The sequence below is a fragment of the Grammomys surdaster genome, unplaced genomic scaffold (genome assembly GCF_004785775.1).
Source record: "Grammomys surdaster isolate TR1022 unplaced genomic scaffold, NIH_TR_1.0 126313, whole genome shotgun sequence".
Lineage (NCBI taxonomy): Eukaryota > Metazoa > Chordata > Mammalia > Rodentia > Muridae > Grammomys > Grammomys surdaster.
The window spans coordinates 5,069,410-5,089,859 of NW_021621113.1; the positions used below are offsets into that span (position 1 = coordinate 5,069,410).

General features: G+C 48.9%; 1 protein-coding gene across 1 annotated transcript in view; it reads right to left on the reverse strand.

Annotated features, from left to right (window-relative positions):
• Oprd1 (opioid receptor delta 1) overlaps nt 1-19,995 on the reverse strand; it is a 32,713-nt gene extending 12,718 nt beyond the window's left edge. The window contains exon 1 of the mRNA XM_028759788.1: nt 19,670-19,995. Coding sequence (XP_028615621.1) covers nt 19,670-19,896 — 227 coding nt within the window. The 5' untranslated portion in view covers nt 19,897-19,995. The remainder of the gene's footprint in view (nt 1-19,669) is intronic.
• Nucleotides 19,996-20,450: the final 455 nt, after the last annotated feature.

Sequence of the window (20,450 nt, forward strand, 5' to 3'; positions counted from 1 at the left end):
AGCCACTGCCCCCATTGCTCCACTGTTGTCCCCTGAGCCACTGCCCCATTGCTCCATTGCTGTCCCCTGTTGTTCACTCTGTCACCTGGGCTCTCCCTTCCCTGGTGATGGGTCCAGACAGGAGGCCACAGCACTCAGCTGATTTTTATACATTCCAGGTCCCTCTGGGTAGTAGGGAGATAATCTGCTCATGTTTTGGGTATGACCAGACTTATTAATAATATCACAGTCATAGTGACAGGCCCAAGGGACAAGGTGGAGAAGGCCTACTCATAACAAAAGTGCTCTCCTCTGTCTAGGCTTTCTGGACATTCAGAGTGTCTCTGCTTCAGTTTGCTTCCACAGATAATAAACATCTATTGGACGTTTACTGTGCACAGGCACACAGAATAGCCATTTACATCATTTAATCTCCACAGCACTCCATGGGGTAGATAGCAATTATAGACCTCAATTTATCAAGTGTGGTAATGAACTTGTCGAGATCGCAGTCAGGGAGAGGCGTGGTGAGATCCTGGTGGTCTACCCTGAAAGCCGGCATTTCCTCTGGACTCCGGCTTTACCTTCTCCCCTGTGCATGCAGTGGGATGTGTGTGTCCCTCACACACTCCTTGACAAATACAAGATCCCGAGAACAAAGATGGCATTTGTCTCACTCTCCCAAGAGCCTGGTGCCAACAGCAGAACCAAGCACAGAACGGGTACCCAGGAAGCATCTGTGGAATGGATGTATATAAAGATGTCTGTCTTCCACGTTAGGAAGGGACTGAGACCTTTTCTCTCCCACTCCCAGCAGTCTGGGTAAGGTCAGGTAGAGGGGGCACATGGGATTCACTGATGGTGCCAGTGGATGGTATCAAGGTACCTAATCTTCAGAAGTAAGGAGCCACAGACCAAAGGGCCAGATCAGGGCATCTGTTCTTCATCATCCCTCCCTCCTCCCTCCTCTTGGCCCTTCCCAGGTCCCTGGAAGGATGTCAGGGCCTGATCCTCTTTGCCCTGAATCTGAAGTGAATCAGCCCTGCAGGTGGTGAGAGAAATCTTTGCTCATTTATCCAAGGGAGCTAATTTGATTTTAACTAAATGGAGGTGGTAATGATGTTGTTTTTCTCCAAAACAGGGGTGTGAGACCTAAAATCAACAGCAGCAGCGGCAGCAGCAGCAGCGGCAGCGACGCCCAATCGACCTTGTGGGACCTCAGGATGCAAATTTAACACGGTGGCTTCAGCCTGCGCAAAAAAAATCTTTGGTCCCCAACCAAACCTACTGTGGATCTCTAAAGTATTTACAGTTAATATTCTTCCTAAATGCCTTCTCAACTCTGAACTGTAAGAGCTATTTACTGGAGAGTATTCAAACGCAGAATGGAGGAGGGATAAAAATCAGTACCGCAGATCATCATTGTTGCCAACATGCAAGTGCCATGTTCCATGAAAGGGTGCATGTGCAAAGACTGTCATAATCTCTCAGTAAAATGCTGTGGCCATTTTTCTGTATTCATATATGAATTAATATAATTTTTGATGGTTGCTTTACAGTCCAGAGGTCACCAGGCATTTTCTGCACAGAACCAGAGAGTAAATATTAGATAAATAATAGTCATTATTGAGAGTCCACTAGGTCTCTGGCCTATATACTCCTCTTCCTCCTCCTCCTCCTCTCCTTCCTCCTCCTCCTCCTCCTCTTCCTCCTCCTTCTTTTATGTGTATGAGTGGTTTTTGCCTGTGTGTATGTCTGTGTACCACTCGTGGGCCTGGTACCTGAAGAGTCCAAGAAAAGGCCATCACATTCCCAGAACTGGAGTTACAACATTTGTGAGGCACTGTGTGGGCATTAGAAATAGAACCTGGGTCCTCTGGAAGAGAAGCCAGTGCTCTTAATTGCTGAGCCATCTCTCCAGCCCCCATTTATGTAAAGACATAAAAAAGAAAATTTTAGCTCAAGGACCATACAAAAAGCAGACAGTGGTCCATGCCTGGCAGTACAGGCCTGTAACCCCAACACTTAAAGCTGAAGCAAGAAGGTCATGAGTTCAAGCCCAGAGTGAGGCTGCATAGTGAGACCCTGTCTCAGAAAGATGTGGGCTGGTAGAGTGTTTGCCTGGCGTGCCAAAGTCTTGGGTTCAAACCCTGAGACTGAGTGAGCCAGGAGTGGTGACACAGGCCTGTAGTCCCAGCACTCAGGAGGCAGAGGCAAAAGAATCAGGAGTTCAGAGTCATTGTCAGACACATAGAGAGTTTGAGGCTGAGTAGATGCAGAAGATGCTGTCTCAATAAATGAAGACAGACAGACAGACTAGACTGGGATAAATTACTCTCGCCTATGAATCCCAAATAAAGTCAACTGGAAATCCTCCGCTGAAGGATGTGAAGGCCCTTTCCACTCTCCTGCTATCATAAATAAGACTGTGAGCAAACCTCTGTGGCCACAACTAACTGTGAGATCCTTGGGATAAAATTCCTGGAGCCTCAGAGCCAGAAGAATATTCAAAGCGGGATTAGCAGGTGCACCAGACAAGTTCTGTCCAGGAAGGCCGTCTGGGGGGGGATGCTTCATCCCACTGTCAGGACACCTCACAGAACACCCAAGTTAGTTCTCTCTTATGACCTTGCAACTGCATGTCTCAAAGGCAGCCCTCTCCTCCAGCCTGAATGCCCCCTCCCCCAGTACCATGGAAGAAGGAAATCAAGCAAACAATCTCTCCTCCACCTGCCAATACTCTGCCTGGCTCTACTCGTGGAATCACGGGATCTCTGTTTAAATTTAGACTTAAAAGTTCCCTGTTCCCTGTCCTTCCATGATGCAGGCTCAGGACTGAGGTGGACACTCCCTCCCCCATAGTGAGATTCATTGCAGGAGTGTCCCCTGCAATGTGAGGTTATTGGGGAAAGGGCATTTGCAGATGGAGCCAAGGACCCTGAGGTGTGAGTACCTGATTATAAGGCTGGAACCAAACTTCAAGCGTCCTCCCATGAGATGCAGGGAGGAGGCGGAGGCTATTCAAAGTAATGAGGAGAGAGGCGTAGGCATAAGTGGAGGACTGCCTGGGGCCTCCAGGAGATGTAGGCATAAGCCTGGAGCCTCTAGGAGCTGGAGGCCCCTGTTCCCGGATGGGAACTGTCTGGAACCACGGGTACTCTACTCCCCACTTGAAACATTCCTTCTGGCTCTGAGATTCCAGGAAACTTATCCCAAGGAAAAGGCAGGGAAAGACCCCTCCCAATGGATGGGGTTGGGGGACAGGGATACAGCTCTGTCGGTACCTTGACTCTGAACTTGGGATTTCAGAACACAGAGCCCGGTGTCTGACCTTCAGACTGGAAGAGGTTCTGATCTCAGGGAGGTCAGACCACACCTACTTTACAGTTGACGGAAGTGAGGCCTGGAGAAGCTGCACAAAGCCAAACAGAATCAGTCTCCTGACCTCCGGGAGGCTTCAAGCTTTCTTCTTCTCTGAGCCTGGAAGCTAAGCCTCCGCAGAAATCCAAGGTCTTGTCCAGGCCTCCAGGGCCTCCAGCAGAGTTCCAGGCTTTCAGGTGTCAACCCGATCAGTTCCCAAGGGCTCCCAGGTCTGGTCATTGAGCAACCCAGGGTAGTTCCTTAGACGGCAATCTGTAACAACCATTGCCATCTCCACTGTGCTGTGACAGTAATGTGTACCTGATGCATTCCATCAGGCTAGACAATGATATTGACATAGATCGTGTCATTTGTTCAACCCTGTGAAATCACTGTCACACTTCCCTAACTTTACGGTGGAGGAAAGTCAGCCTCGGTGTGGAGGTTGAATTGAATACCGTGCCCAGAACTCCATGCCAACCCACATGACCTGGCAAGGTGCCCTTATGGGGAGACAATGACCATACTAGGTTAGGGTGGGTCCTAAGCCCCTCCTCCCAACACTGATATTGAGACTAGGGCCTTGGGTACAGAAAAGCACTGAGCTATCGACTGTCCAAGTTCTATCCCTATTTATAAAGTTTTATTTCTTTGTGACCTTGGGATTGAACCCAAGACCTTGACCATGTTCAACCTTTACCATTGAGCTATCTCTCCAGCCCCCTGGGGGTTTTGTTGTTGTTGTTGTTATTGTTGTTTGGTTTTTTATTTTTATGTTTATTTATTTATTTGGGGTGGGAGTGGGGCAGTGCATGCCATATTGTGCACATGGAGGTCCGAGGACAGCTTTTAGGAGTGAATTTTCTCCTTCCATCTTTTGGTCCCAAGGACTGGACTCTGTCATCAGGTTTAGCAGCGAGTCCCTTCACCAGCTCAGCCACGCCCCACCTCTCTTCTTATAAATCGAAGAGAGGATGCACGCACAGAGATGAACATGAGGAAATAAAGAACTGGCCTCTGTGAGGACAGGGGCCAAGGGTGATGAGGACCACCAGAGCCCCAGCTCAACAAAGGAAGGATTCTTCTCAGAGCCTGACCACTCCTTGAGTTTAGGCCTCTAGCCTTCTGAAAAAAGAAATTCTGGAAGCTTCTTTGGTTTTGAGGTGAGTTTTGGTTTGTTTTTGTTTTTGTTGTTGTTGTTTTGTTTTGTTTTGTTTTAAAACAGGCACAGGGTAATGCTGTTGCTGTCTGAAACAGGGTTTTACCCTGTAGCCCAAGTTACCCTTGACCTTGTAGTCCTCCAGAGTACTGCGACGATAGGCAGGCCTGTACATTGTTAATAATACAGATTATTAACACTGAAAGGAAAGCGAGCTGGCTGTATGTCTCATGGGCAGACTCTTTGTTTGGTTTGGTTTGGTGTGTTTTGCCTTGGTTCTTCAAGACAGATTTTCTCTGTGTAGCTCTGGCTGTCCTGGAGTTCACTCTGTAGAGCAGGCTGGCCTCGAACTCAGAGATCTACCTGCCTCAGCTGGGATTAAAGGTGGGCAGCACAACAGCCCAGCCACCTGTGGATGGCTTACATGCTGGGGCACAGATCACTCATTCTCCCGCTGAACCAACATAAACACAGGAGAGAGGAACATCGGTATTATGGTATTACGGGTGGAGAAGGTTGAGGGGTGGAGAGGTGAAACTGACTAGCAGGCCTTAAATTAGGTCTCCTGGGATTCTAAACTCAGATTCCTAGCCACTGCCCTAACGTTCGCCCAGGGATAAAGTTCAACCCCTTTGTTTTACAAATGAAGGCTCTGAGGCAAAACAAGCCTGGCCAGGCAGCGAGGACTGCTAGGACTGCAAGCCGAGTCCCTGCCCACCACTTAAGAGGGATGGCACTTGGCCAGAAATTAATTAGCTATCTCAGTTTTGGCAGAACTTGGGGAAGGAAAGTGCTTAATTATAATGAAGCCCAGTGAGCTTATCAAGGGGAAGATTATGGCTAGGACGTGGAAGCAAAAGGCCCCTGAGCGGAACGTGAGTGGAGAGACCTGACTGGCTACACTTAGCAATAACCAGGCCAAAGGCCTAGCTTCCATCGGAAACCCAGAGCAGAGTTCTCCCTTCCCTGATCCTGACCCTGCTTAAGGATGGCTGGACTGTGGAGTGAACTGTATCCAGATACCATGGAAGCTCCAAGAGAACAGAATCTGGGGCTGAAGAGATGGCTCAGTTAATAAAGTGTGTTCTGTGTAAGGATGGGGGCCTGAGTTTAATCCCCAGGAGCCACAGAAACAAGGCAGGTGTGTGGTGCTGAAACGCAAGTCAGATTTGCTGGGACTTGCTGGCTAGGTAGCCAGCCTGCCCAAGCCAAGGCTTTGCGTCCCAGGAAGTGATCCTATCTTAACAAGCAAGGTGGTTAGTTCCTGAGGTGTGACACCCTGAGGCTGATACTAGGGGTGTGTGTGTGTGTGTGTGTGTGTGTGTGTGTGTGTGTGTGTCTGTGTGTGTCTGTGTGTACCTGTGTGTGTGTATCTGTGTGTGTGTGTGTGTGTGTCTGTGTGTCTGTGTATATATATGTCTGTGTGTTTATGTCTCTCTGTGTGTATGTCTGTGTGTGTGTGTGTGTCTGTGTGTCTGTGTGTATCTGTGTGTGTGTGTGTCTGTGTGTGTCTGTGTATATATATGTCTGTGTGTTTATGTCTCTCTGTGTGTATGTCTCTGTGTGTGTGTGTTTGTGTCTGTGGGGATGGGGGATGAAGAGAGAGAGTCAAAGAGAGTCCTTCAGTGTGAAAATCAATGCCTGGGTTTCCAGAAACAGGGCATGACCCTCCTACAAACCATATGTGCCCGACTCCCCCACCCCTCCTACTCACAGGAACACACAGAGATGAGTAGTTGAGTGTCTGAAAATAGAACATGGAGGTTTGGGAATGCTTCAGTGGTAGGGTAACTGCTTAGTACATACGCTGCCCAGGGTTAGACAGACAGCACACAGAAGGAAAGGGGGGGGGACAGTATCCAGTCCCTGCTTTGATGGGGACACCAGGAGTCACTGCTGCCAACCAGAGAAAAGCTCCCTGAAGGAGAGAGTTACTTACTAAAGTAAGTGAAAAGACAGTGGTTGCCCCGGAGGGGTGGTGGCCTGCCGTTCTAGCACTACTTCTGTCCTTTGATCTGGAGGCTGGTGGGTTTCTATTGTAGAGCTTAGTAACTTTTTGTTGTAGTGCCGGTTAGAGATTTAAGAACTATTTGGTGATGGCTTCTAAGAACCAGGGCCTGAGTGAGCTAGGAACAGGGTAAAGGATGGAGGAAATATAGTTTCTGCTCTAAGAGAAGCCAGAAACAGAGGAGGAGCCAGAAAAGGGGGAGAAGCCAGAGAGATAGGGAGAAGCCCACGAGAAGGAGAAGCCCAATAGAGGAAAGACAGTGACCATCACCATAAAGCCTCACTTACTGACCATCTCTGTGTGTGCCAAGATGCTTGTGCAGAGGTCAGAGGTCAGCTTCCAGGATCTTCCTCTATCAATTGTCCACCTTATTTTTTGAGATAAGATCTCTCAAGGAGCCTGGAGTTCACCTTTCAGCTAGGCTTGCTGGCCTGTGAGCTCGTGGGATCTGCCTCTTCCCCCTGCCCCCTGTCCCCTGCCCCCTGCCCCCTGCCCCCTGCCTCTGCCTAGCACTGGGGTCACAGAGGCATGTTGTTACAAGTTTCTGTGGGGGTTCTGAACCATTTCCCCAACCTGATACGCCCAGATTTTTGTCTATGTCTCTGCTATCATTTGAAGGGATCTCAAAATTCCCACAGTGTGGGAGGTAGTAAGAGGAAACAACCAAATATGGGGTTGGGGGGGCTTTAAGAAGTGAACCAGGTTAGATAAAGCCAGGAGGAGCTCCCAAGATGGATCCACGTGGCACCCACTTATAGTCCAAGAAGAGTGTGAAGCCAGTCAGGTGTGATGGCGCACACCTTTGATCCCAGCTCTCAGGAGGCAGAGGCAGATGAGTTTGAAGCTATCCTGGTCTACATGGCAAGTTTTAGGGCAACCAAGGCTACATAGTGGGACCCTGTCTTTAAAAAAAAAAAATTATTATTTTTTTTAATTTTCTTGGCTACAAGCCTATTCAACACAAACCAATATCCTCCCGTTTTATTGAGGCGGCTGATGACATCCATGGTTGAATCTCTGTCTGACCTGGAATTCGGTAGCTGACCCAGGCCCAGTCTTGGCTCTGGTCTCAGGATGGCTGTGGCCAGCATGATGTCAGGCAAGGTCTCCCGAAGCAGGCAATCACGGACATACTGGGGACCTTGTAGGTAAGGTACCAATAGAAATGTCTCCAGGAAAACCTCTCCTGGAGCCTGGAGACTTGAGAAGATATATACATATATCTTGATACGAAAGCTGAGTACACTGTTATCTGCCTGCCCTGGGTGTGTGGGCATGCAAGCATCTGTCTTGCCTACTAACACTCCCCCAGCAAAAGGTGCATGGAGATCTGCCATTTATACGGCATGGACATCTGCTCACGCCTGAATGGGCTTCCTTCCTGGAAGTTGTAGGTAAACTGGGAGTCTTGTTCCATGACACCACATTTCCCTGATCTTAGGAACAAGTCCCAGTTGAGAAAGGCCTTTTGGAAGATCCCTGGAAGGAAGTCTTGGCCTGGCACCCACCAGGCTGAAGTGTTAACAAACTACAAATTCTGAACCTTTTTTATAAAGGAAGCAGAGTTCTTAAATGCAATGTAGCTCTTCTCCGGCATCAACATGGCTGCAGTCTGGTCTGACAAAACTAGAAAGTTCTTTATTACTCTTGGTCACCCAGCCCCCCTCCACTAAGTGATGAGAGTTTGGACGCACTTGAATAATGTCATCGCACTTAATCCTGACAAGAATCAGCAAGCAACGGACTCCGAGCACTGCCCCAGAACTAGACAGCTGGGAAAAGTAAGGCTCAGAGAGGCAAAGGAGCCTGCTCGAGGCCACACAACCCTGTCTAACCTTTACTTTTGTATGTCAGTTCAGCTAAACAACGGTATCCAGCTATCAAACTCAGGTATGGCTGGGAAGGAGTTTTATAATCAGCTGAGTTTAAATGAAGGAGACTAACCTTGATCATCTGTGGGAGCCCTATCTGAAGCAGTTGAAAGGCCTTCAGAACAACCCCAAGGGCCTCTGAGATGGCTCAGAGGGCAAAGGTCACAGCCACCCAAACAATGAAAGCCTGACAACCTGAATTTGATTCTTGGAACCAGATAAAGGTGGAAGGAGGGAAGTGACTCCATCAAGTTGTCCTCTGATTTGTGCTGTGGAATGTGCCACCTGCCACGAAGCTAAACTGAATGAAGCATTAGTTTAGAACACTGAGACCTTCCCTTTCCCCTGGAAGAAGAATCGGGCTCCTGTGGAATGCAGCAACAGCTTTAATGGAGGGTTTCTGTACTAGCTGGTTTTGTGTGTCAACTTGACACAAGCTGGAGTTATCACAGAGAAAGGAGCCTCCCTTGAGGAAATGCTTCCATGAGATCCAGCTGTAAGGCATTTTCTCAGTTAGTAACCAAGGGTTGGAGAGCCCATTGTGGGTGGTGCCATCCCCAGGCTAGTAGTCCTGGGTTCTATAAGAAAACAAGCTGAGCAAGCCAGAGGAAGCAAACCAGTAAGCAGCACCCTTCTATGGCCTCTGCATCAGCTCCTGCCTCCAAGTTCCTGCCCTGTGTGAGTTCCTGTCCTGACTTCCTTTGGTGATGAACAGCAGTGTGGAAGTGTGGCTGAATAAACCCTTTCCTCCCCAACTTGCTTCTTGGTTATGATGTTTTGTGCAGGACTAGAAACCCTGACTAAAACAGTTTCCAACCTGGAGACTCATGTACCAATATCAGACTTACCTACCCATAACCACAGAAGCCCCCTCCCCCTGAAAAGCTCACTGGCTCTTTTTCAATGATAAAAGCAGAATAAAGACTCAAGCTAGGGTCAGGGCCAGTGAATAAGGGTCTCTTCACCCCTCACCCAGAAAAGGACGTGAGCAATAGGTTGTATCGTGGGGGTCAAGGTTTTATAACCTTTTATAAGGCATCGTGGCCGGGCGGTAGCAGTGCACATCATTAATCCCAGCTCTGGGGAGGCAGGGGCAGGCAGATTTTGTGAGTTCGAAGCCAGCCTGGTCTACAGAACGAGTTCCAGGACAGCCAGGGCTACACAGAGAAACTCTGTCTTGAAAAAAGAAAAAGAAAAAGAAAAAATAATCCTGCTTACCAGGCGGGTTGTGAAGATTGAGACTGTGTGTCTTGGATCTTCTAAGCCATGAGCTCAGCAGGATAGCATGGCTGGTCTGACTTTAATGGTGATACTTTTGGCCAAGTCCACATATTAGGCTTTGCTAGGCTGTCCTGGGTGACCAGGCCTAAGGAAGCAGGAACATCTCATGGCTACCTGCCCATCCAGCAGCTCTGCTCGCTCCCCTAAGGAGTGATGGAAAATCACCAGGCACCAGGCACTCTGGCAGGATACAGATTTTTAACCAAGGGAAGCAGATGTTCCCCTCAGGTCCTGCAGGGTTATCTGGCTTGGCCCGGAGCAGCAGTTTCTCTCCTGACTTAACCTTTGTCCCTGGGTCCCAAGTGCTAGGCAGCCAGGCCACAAGCATCATAGCACCAACCCTTCTTGTAGGAGTGAGGCCCACACAAGCCTCATCAGGGCACATAGGCATCGACTTCTGCCTAAAACGCTCTTCCTCCCAAGCCCACCTCTGCTCAACTGTCACTTCCCATATACAGAGGTATTCCCTCCACCCGTCTTCTTTGCCTGTTTTAGTTTTCTTGATTGCCTGTGAATGGTGTGTGGTTTCTTTAGCCTCCCCTTGAATTTCTGAACCTCTGCCTCCCAAGAGCTGAAACTTCAACTGTACAACACCACTCATAGCTGGTATGGGACTGGGAATTGAACCCAGGGCCTCCCGGCACATTAAGCAAGCTGCTCCTCCAACTGAACCGCGCCCCTAAACATGTGTCTTCTGTTGTCTATCTTTTCTCTGTTAAAACGGCAGCTCCCAGAGGGCAGGGGCTGTGTCTCTGCCCTTGCTTTGTTGCAGTAATTTAGTGCCTCAATCAGTTCATGGACGAGAAAACAGACTCAGCAAGAGACTTGAATGCATTCAGCCACCTCTCCAGCAGCTGGCACTGCCCTAGGAAATCTGGGGTTCTGTAGGTCCGGATGACAGTGTCAACGGTCCCCAGAACTGCCCTATGTACAACAGGGGAGTTGTACTACGGGGATGGGTGGGACATCGCTGTAATCATCCTGTTACACAGGGAGTCAGGCGACTGTCTGACCTAACTGACTCTCTGTCTTAAGTAAATTTTAAAAGAACCCATTCCTTTTACTCTTTAAATCTTTTTGTTGTTGTTTTAAAAATTAACTCAATTATTTATTTTTGTATATAGGTATTTTATTTTAGGTATTTTATTTTGTATATAGGTAGGGTTTTAGTTTGCTTGGTTGATGGGTTGGTTGGTTGGTTTTCCAAGACAAGGTTTCTCTGCATGCCCTGGAACTCACTCTGTAGACCAGGCTGGCTTGAAACTCACAGAGATCCACTTGCCTCTGCCTCCCAAGTGCTGCTGGGATTAAGATGTGTGCCACCACTGCCTGGTGTGTATATCAAGTGGCCTGCATGTATGTCTATACCACGTGCATGCCTAGTGCCCATGGAGGCCAGAAGAGGGCATCTGATCTCCTGGAATTAGAGTTACAAACAACTGTGAGCCAACTGTGGATGCTGGGAATTGAATCCAGGTTCTCTGGAAAAGCAGTTGATTCCCTGAACTATTGAGCCATCTCCATCCTAAGCGCACCCTCCTCTCGCTCTGTCCCTCTCACTCTGCCTCCACTTTCTTTTTTCATGCACACTACAATTGTAGTAAATATTTAATCTCAACCTGGGCTTTCTACCCTGCCTTTGGTCATTCAGTTCCCAGATAAAAGACATATAACAACCTTTTATATTTATAATAAACCTTTAAAGAGCTAGAGCTGGGCAGATATCTACCCTCTAAGCTATTAGTATCTACTTCCCAATCAATAACTTGGAGTTATAACTTGCCATGTTCCATCTGGGCAGCTCTTAACTCCAATTGGCCAGCCCTCATGGCCAAGTTTTCAAGATTCTTATCCCATGGGGTCTTCTCTCTCCATTTTCTTCTCTCTCTCTCTCTCTCTCTCTCTCTCTCTCTCTCTCTCTCGTGATCCTGCCTCAAATCTAAAGTTGGGAACCAAAACTCTACCTACCTCTCTTCTGCTCAGCGATAGACTGTCTGTATCTTTATTCAACCAATCGTTTTAAATTAAGGAGCAAGGTCACATAGCATCACTTTGTGTACACAACCAGGCCTTGGGGCTGGTATTTAGCATTAGGATACATAGCAGAAGACCAAACATTAACACGCTACCCCCCACACACACACAAAATACAAAATATATTTTAAAAAATGTTTGGTTTTTTGTGTGTATGTATATGTTTTGTCTTTGTGAATTTATGTGCACCATGGGTATGCAGCAGCCCAGGGAAGTCTGAGAGGGCGTCAGATCCCTTGGAACTGAATTTACAGGAAGTTATGATCCCCATGTGAGTGCTAGGAACAGAACCTGAGTCTTCTACAAGAACAGTAAGTACTCCTAAACACTGAGCCATCTCTCCAACCTCTAAATAAATGTAATTCTTAATTTTTTTAATTAATAAAGTAAATGTTCAATGTTTCAAGTCCTTGCACTTGGTAACAGTGTTACTCCTGAGAAGGAAGGAGGCTCAGGGCTCCTTTGCTGCAGTTGGTTTGGGTTCTGTTGTGGGACAGAGTCATACTCTGCAGTCCTGGCTGGCCTGGAACTCACAGAAATCTGCCCGCTTCTGACTCCCAAATTCTGGGCTCAAAGGTATGAGTGCAGCTGAGGTTTTGTTATTTTTAAGATTTTTTTTTTTTAATAAAAGGGGCGAGAGAGATAGCTCAGTGGTTAAGAGCAGTGGCTGCTCTTCCAGAGGGCCTGGGCTTGATTCCCAGCAACCACATGGTGGCTCACAACCATCTGTGATTCCAGTTTCAGAAGATCTGATGCTCTTCTGAGTTTTGATAGGACCAACCACGTATGTGGTACAGACACCCACGAAGGGCAAATGCCCATACACAATAAATAAAAATAATAAATCTTTAAAAGGTTATTTATGTGTATGTATCTGTGTGTGTGCTCACACATGTGTATAAGTGCCTACAGGGGCCAGAATAGTGTGTCAGGTCCCAGGGGCTGGAGTTACAGGGAACTGGAAAGTCCCAAATTGGGACCTGAGGATTAAACTGGTATTTTCTAGAAGAATTTCAAGGGTTCTTTTTCATTTATTTTATTTTATTTTATTTTATTTTATTTTATTTTATTTTATTTTATTTTATTATATATGAGTGCTCTGTCTGCATTTATGCCTGCATGCCAGATGAGGGCATCAGAACTCACTGTAGATGGTTGTGAGCCACCATGTGGTTGCTGGGAATTGAACTCAGGACCTCTGGAAGAGCAGCCACTGTTCTTAACCTCTGAGCCATCTCTCCAGGCCCCATCCCGGCCCCACACACACTGCCCCTGCTACAAGGCTTCTTAATACTGAGCCCCTGGAATTTCCTGAGTAGGAATTCTTCTGACCTCGCTGGACTTTGAAGTTGAAGCTCTGCCTTTTCACTCATCACAGAGGCTAGGAAAGCAGTGGAGGACGAGCTCCCTCACACGCCCTTCCAGGCCTGAGACAAAGCCACTAATTTCTGCAGCTGTGCTGGAAGCTATAAATCAGTAGAACGAAGCCAGACACCCCACCCCACCCTGCAGCCCGCAACTGGGAACTGGGCTGCATCAGCTTGCGTGTTGGTAACTTGCTAATTTAAGCCGGGCTTTCTGTTCTACCCTGCGATTACCCTCCTTCCTGTGCATGTGAGGATATTCTGGGTGGCCAATTTGATTTCAAAGTTCCAGGATCCTGAGTTTAATGAAATCATGCTTTCCCTTGCCTCTCAAAGTCTAGACATCTGGCAGGGGTGTGTGTGCAGGGGATGAGTCCTTGGGTCACCGTGCTTGAGACTTATTCTTGTGGTCCCAGCTGGGTAAGGAAGCCTGAATTTTTTCCTGTCTTATCTTTTCTCCATCTATCTGAATCTCTGGCACCAGACTTCCACTGGTGGCTTTCTAGTGTCTGCTTTATCTCTTCAGCGACAGGAAGCTCTCCGTACAGGACAGCAGCCAGTTCTTCCTTAAAGAAGTCTGACTGTAGGAAATGGTGGGAGGAGTCTACAACCACAAATGTTCAAAACAGTCATAGAAGCCAGGCAGGGTAGCACACACCTTCAGTCTCAGCACTCAGGCAGAGGCAGGCAGTTCTCCAAGTTTGAGACTAGCATGGTCTACAGAGTGAGTCTCAGGACAGCCAGGAATACACAAAGAAACCTTGTCTTGAATGCCCTCCTCCAACAAGAAAGAATACCCCAACGAGCCCACTCTACACTGAAGAGATGATTCAGCATTTAAGAGCACAGTAGTTCCTCCAGAGGCTCCAGGCTCAATCCACAGCACCCACTGCGTGGTTCTCAAGCACCTGTAACTCCAGTTTCATGGGATGTGATGCCCTCTTCTGGTCTCCACAAGAACCAGAAATGTATGTGGTACATGTACAAACACACAAGTAAAACATTCACACATAAAATTAAATAAGTAAATCTAATTTAAAAATTAAAAGAAAAGGCCGATGACAGGCATGGAAAAATGACTCCAAGGTTAGGAACACTTGTTGGTGTTGCTGAGGACCCAGGTTCGATTCCCAGCATCCACATGAAGGTTACAAGCATCCATTAACTCCAGTTCTAAGAGATTTGATGCCCTCTTCTAACCAGCTTGGACTTCAGATATGCATATGGTGCACATACATACATGAAGGCAAAATACTTAAATAACATAAATAGATCTCTAAAAAATAAAAGTAGCAATTTTGTTTAAATCCAAGTTGCTCAAATAGAAGAATATACTCACAATATAGCTATCAAAATCCATGGACAAAAAAATATTTATTTTTATTTATTTATTTATTTATTTATTTATTTTTGGTTTTTCAAGACAGGATTTCTCTGTGTAGCCCTGGCTGTCCTGGAACTCACTCTGTAGACCAGGCTGGCCTCGAACTCAGAAATCCACCTGCCTCTGCCTCCCAAGTGCTAGGACTAAAGGCGTGCACCACCACCGCCCAGCCTGGCTATTTTTTTTTCCAAAGATTTATATATTTATTATTTCTGAATACACTGTAGCTGTCTTCAGACACACCAGAAGAGGGCATCAGATCTCATTACAGATGGTTGTGAGCCATCATGTGGTTGCTGGGATTTGAACTCAGAACCTCTGGAAGTACAGTCAGTGCTCTTAACCACTGAGCCATCTCTCTGGCTATTTATTTTTATCTTATGTGTATGAGTGCTTTGCCAGCTAGTTTGTCTGTGCACCATATTCATGCAGTGCCCTCAGAAGCCAGAAGAGGGCATCGGCCTGGAGTTACCAACGGTTAAGCTGCCATACATACCTGTCTGTGCTGGGGTTTGAACCTGGGTCCTCTGGAAGAGCAGAAAGCACTGTCTACACCCGAGCGTCTCTCTAACCCTAAACCAGCTTTTAAAAAACAGTTTCCCTTATCCCTTTGGTTTTGTTATTTTGAAACAAGGTTTCACTTTTGCAGCTCAGGCCAGCTTAGAAGGCAGGATGATCAGAAACTCAAGCCCAGTGTGGGCTACCGAGTAAAATCTCCCTATTATCGTCATTCACACAATTTTACAAAGTCCATATAACTGGATCCTGATTTCACTATGCAATTCTAATTTCATCAAGACAGATGTGCGTGCATGCGTGCGTGTGTGTGTGTGTGTGTGTGTGTGTGTGTGTGTTTGTGTAGAAGCATAAATGACTAAGCTTTTCTCTGCAGTAGAATTATGGGTAATATCAACCTCTGCTGCTGAAAGGTCTCCTTAGGTCCTGAAGTAACTCTCTAGTTACCTTTATTATAAAAGAAAGCCTCTAATAGCAACCTGATAAAGTTTCCCTGTAGCATCCAGCCAGAGCTTCTCCACAGCTTAATAAATGTTGACTGAGTGAATGAGCGGGGAGCCTTACCCCTCCCCTACGGGACCAGCTCTCCACATACTGCTTCTGAACAGCTAACAAACACACCTGGAGCTGGTTCACGCCTCATGGCTTCCTCACTCTCACCCTGTAAGGGTCTACCGGCCTCCCATTCCACAGAGCAGAACACTGAGGCACAGAGAGATACTACATGTATCGTTTAAGCTCACTGTCTTAGAAAACGTCACTGTCTGATGACGGCCACTGTTCGATGGTCATTGTGTAATGGCCACTGTATGATGTTCACCATGTGATGGTCACTGTGTGATGGACTCAGTGTTATGGCGCCTGTGGGGCTCTAATGTCCAGATTTGCAGCTGCTGGTATCAAATACTGAGACCTTGAGATTCGCATAACCCTGGCCTCCTCTCTCTTCACCTCAAGCCTAGCACAGGCAGAGTGGTTAAGGTGTGGTTTGGGGGCTCAGAAAGACCAGGTCTAAGATGGGCATGGCGGTGTGTGTCTGTAACCCTACTACTTGAGTGGTAGATGAGGCGGGAAGAAGGAAAGTTAACATTCATCCTCAACGATATAGCAAGTTGGGACTAGCCTTGGCTACAGGAGACCCTGTCTCAGAACAAAAGCTGAGTTTGCAACTCCTTCACTGTGAGAGGCACTTGCTGCCTCTGAGCTCATGTCCTGGTCTATGAATGAGAAGAGACGGTCTCACTGTCAGATTGCAGTGCAGGTTGGAGAATCCTTAGAACCCAAGAGAAGCTCCGGAGAGACTCGGTGTCCTTGGTGACTCCTCCCACTCACTCCATGGTGTCTGTGACTCACACACTCCCCAGGGAATGATCCTAAGACCTAGGAAATGGCAGCTTCTGGGCAAGACCAGCAGGCCCTGGCCTCAGCTCACTCTCCACTCTCCCTGTTTTGTTTCATCCAAAGTCATTGGGCCAGTTTCTGCCTTCCTGTTAGGTCTAGCAGGCTCTGGTTTCAGAGAGAGGTTAAGGAGGCTGGAGGCAGGGGTTTCGGTTACCTGTCTAGGTCTCCTCCCATCTCCCCGGCACTAGCCTCTGATTCCGCGACACCTGCTCTCTGCTTGCCTGGTCCACCCCTTCACCAGACCCATCCTCTTGACCATCATTCTTCTCTCCTGACACCCCTGACACTCGAAGCTCCTTGGCTATCCCAGCATGGCTGGCCCAACCTTGGGGTCAAGAACCTGTCCAGACTCCAATTCCACATCCAGACTAGCAGCCAGAGCCCCTGCACACCACCTGTCCCGACCACCCTGGCCTGTCACCAAGCCTCCCCTCAGGGTCTCACTCCTTTTGCCCTGATCTCCCCTTGTCTCTGTGCTCTGTGGCATTCCTCCAATATCTGCAACTTCTTGGGAATTCTGAACGGCAGAGACTAAGTCGGTAGATCCAGACTGTCTCCAGGCACTACCGAAGCTCAGAACACAGCGGAAGCCTCCACTTCCGGCAATCCCGACAACCTTTCTGCTTCTGAAGATCCCGATAACCCCAGGAAAAAGGACACCACTTTTATCATTTTCATGCCTTTGTCCTGCAGCCTTTCTGCCTTCATGCCCACCCAGGCCCCAGGTGAAACCCTCTGCTCCCTACTGGACCTCACAGTCTATGCTGTTCTCTCTGCCTGAGATGCCCCACCCCACCTCTCCATACAGCCAGCTGTGGCATCTCGACATCTCCGACACCTCTCAGTCCAGACATCACCTCCTCTGGCTAAATCAAGTCCCTGCCCTGGATCCTACAGCCCTAGGAAGCTGCATTTGATCCTAGAGTCTCTAACCTTGGGTCCCTGAAGCATGGCTGTTAGGGGCCAGAGGCCACATGAGGCTTGTGTTCAGAGTCTGGTCATCAAGGGCTCTCATGGCTAGGTGTGGTGGTACATGCCTTTAATTTCAGTATTGGGGGGAGGGGGAGGGCTAAGGCAGGTGGATCTCTATGAGGTGATTTCAAGGCCAGCCTGGTTCTACATAGTGAATGTGGCCAAGGCTGTGCCACCCCCCCAACCCCCCCAAAAAAGAAAGAAACAAACCTGAGGCTGGACAGGTGTGGTGATGATTAGCGTCAGCAATTATTATTGTTACATTTGTTGACTGACAAAATATATGCCCTTGCAGGACGGGAGACTGGGCCCACTGTGGAAACTATAGACAACCAGGCCCCAGCTGCCCACGCTGCACACCTGCAGCAGCTGCAAGTGTGCTGGTTAATCTGGACCCCAACACACACCAAAGGCCTAGGATGCGTCAGGTGCCTGCTATTAGGCCATTACCTGCGCGGCTCCGTTTAATCTTCCCAACAGCCTATTGTGGGTTTTTTTTTGGGGGGGGGGAAGGTGGTGGTGGCAGGGGGGATGGGAAGGGTTGGTTTCTCTGTGTAACCTTGGCTGTCCTGGAACTTGCTTTATAGACCAGGCTGGTCTTGAGCTACTCACAGAGATCTGCCTGCCTTTGCCTCCCAAGTGCTGGGATTAAAGGCACAACTGCCTGGCCCAACAGACTTTTCTAATCCTTGTACACTTTCAAATGAGGTAACTGAGGCTTGGGGAAGTTGAACTGTTTGGCCAGAGCCACATTGTTAGGACATGTTGAAGTTGGGACAGAAACAGGGCACCACCTGCCCCACGGCCATGACCTTTACCTCTGCACTGTGCCATCTTTATGGAATGTCTTCTGGATGTGAGTCCAGGATCTGAACCACTAATCTGAGCAAGAGAGGGGACAGAGGGAAGAAACATATGCCGTCTAAACAAGTCAGGGTCTTAACGCTCCCAAATCTCAAAGGTCTGGCTTGAGAACTCATCTAAGCGGGCCCTGGCACCTTGGCTGCAGACAGAGGGGAAAAGCAAAACCTTTCATTTGCATACTGTATCTTGTGGAGCCTGCTATGAGCCCTTACCTCAGCACGGGGTCGGGAGGGGGTGCTTTACGTACAGCAATGTGCCCACAGGTACAGATGAGTTGGAGACATTTTGCTTTGTTAATTTAGGCAGTTCTCAGCCTTGCACCTTAGAAGGCAAGTACTCTACCATATCCCAAGCTGGTTATCCTAGACTGGCCTCAAATTCTCTATGTAACAAGACATGACTTTGAACTTCTGAGTATTCTCCTTCAACACCTCCAGGGCTGGGATTACAGCCATGGACCACCATGTCCAGTTTATAGTGTGCTAGGGACTGAACCCAGGGATTCATGCATGTGCAAGCTATCAATTTAGCTACTTCCTGTGACCCCGTAAGTCCCTATCAATAATCTCATTCATTCTATCTATCTATCTATCTATCTATCTATCTATCTATCTATCTATCTTTCTCTCCCTCTTCTCTCTTACTTCGAGCGGGGGTCTTGGCATGTTCTCTAGCTGGCCTTAACCTTGCTCTGTAGCCCAGGCCTCAAGGAGGATAAACCTGCCCTGAATCATACCCCAAAATTCCTGACCATACAGCTCCTGGGGAGGAGAAGAGAGAACCCATGGCCAGTCCATGGAAACTATGAGGCTCTCCATCAAAGACCATGCAGCACAAAGACTGGTGTTTAAAGCCATCCTGGATGTCTCCCTCACCTAGGACCTCTAGAGGTTTGACAAGAAACAATGCAAATACATTCTCAGTCTCATACAGAACTACAAACTGATGGTTTGGGACAAGCACACACACAGCAACCGCAGAAGATGACTACTAAATGTGATGTGGGGAGTGTCCCCACAGCCGGGAGCAGACAACCTATTCCCTTTGTATGCTCCAAAGACCTAAGTTATTGTGTAGAGCACCTCAGCTCACACCTGTAAGGTTTCAGAGGACCAAACACACATGCTACCGTCAAACTGCCCAATCGCAAACCGTGTGTGTGGCAGACACACAAAGTGTTGCCAAACTGTCCCACCTCCGTGATGCAGAACCAAAGAGATGTCAAGGATGATTAAATGTTATGTAGTTAGGCTAGTGTGCGGGTGCGCGCGCACGCGCGCGCACAGACACACACACACACACACACACACACACACACACACACGAGCTCTGTCTTCATCATCTCAGAGGGCCTAGCCCCTATACAGAGCATTCCAGAACCCGCGGAGTCGGGTTGGGTATCCTGGTCTACAAACTGTAGTGTCCACCCTGACCCTGGGACCAAACCCCCCGACGCCCTCGGCTGACTTGACTCACCGAACGATGCCAAACATGACGAGCACGTTGCCCAGCAGCCCCACAGCGCACACAGCCGAGTAGAGCGCGGTGATGGCGATGGCCAGGGCGAGGGACGAGGCACTCCGAGCGCCCGGCGATCCCGAAGCATTGGCGCCCGCGCTGGGGAAGGCGCTGGGGAAGGCGTCTGAGACGTTAACGAGGAGCGAGGACTGCAGCTCCACACGCGCAGAGGGCACCGGCTCCATGGCGCCGCGGTGTCCGTCTCCACCGTGCGCCCTGGGCGCAGGGACCCAGCGAGTGGCGCGCGGAAAACGGACGCTACGGCCCCGACGCCGCAGACTGCAGCGCTCGCTCCCGCCTCCTCCGCCCGGTCGGCTGCCCGCAGCGCTTGCCCAAGCCCGGGGAGCCCCGAGCCGCCGCGCGCACCACGTGGTCCGGAGGCGGCCGCCAGTCTGCGCCCGCGATCGGGGGCGGGCGCTGCACCACCGGGCTCCGAGCTGGGCCGGAGAGGCCTCCCGCGCGCTCCCTGCCTGGGCTCCGCTGACTCCAGGCGCCCCCAGCCCAGCCCGGCCTCCTGCCCCACCCCCGTGCCACTTTGGAGTCAGAAGAACCTGGATGCGAATCCCGCCTCCCGCCTCTTCACGGAGGACGGGAGTAACCTTGAGCGAGCCGCTTAAGCACTCTCAAGTTCATTCTCTGTGTCTGCAAGACGAAGAAAATCTCCTGCCGCCCTCAGAGGGTTTGGGGGAGATGAAGACAACGGAGTAAAGAACTCAGATTTTTTTTCCCCCTGTGACTC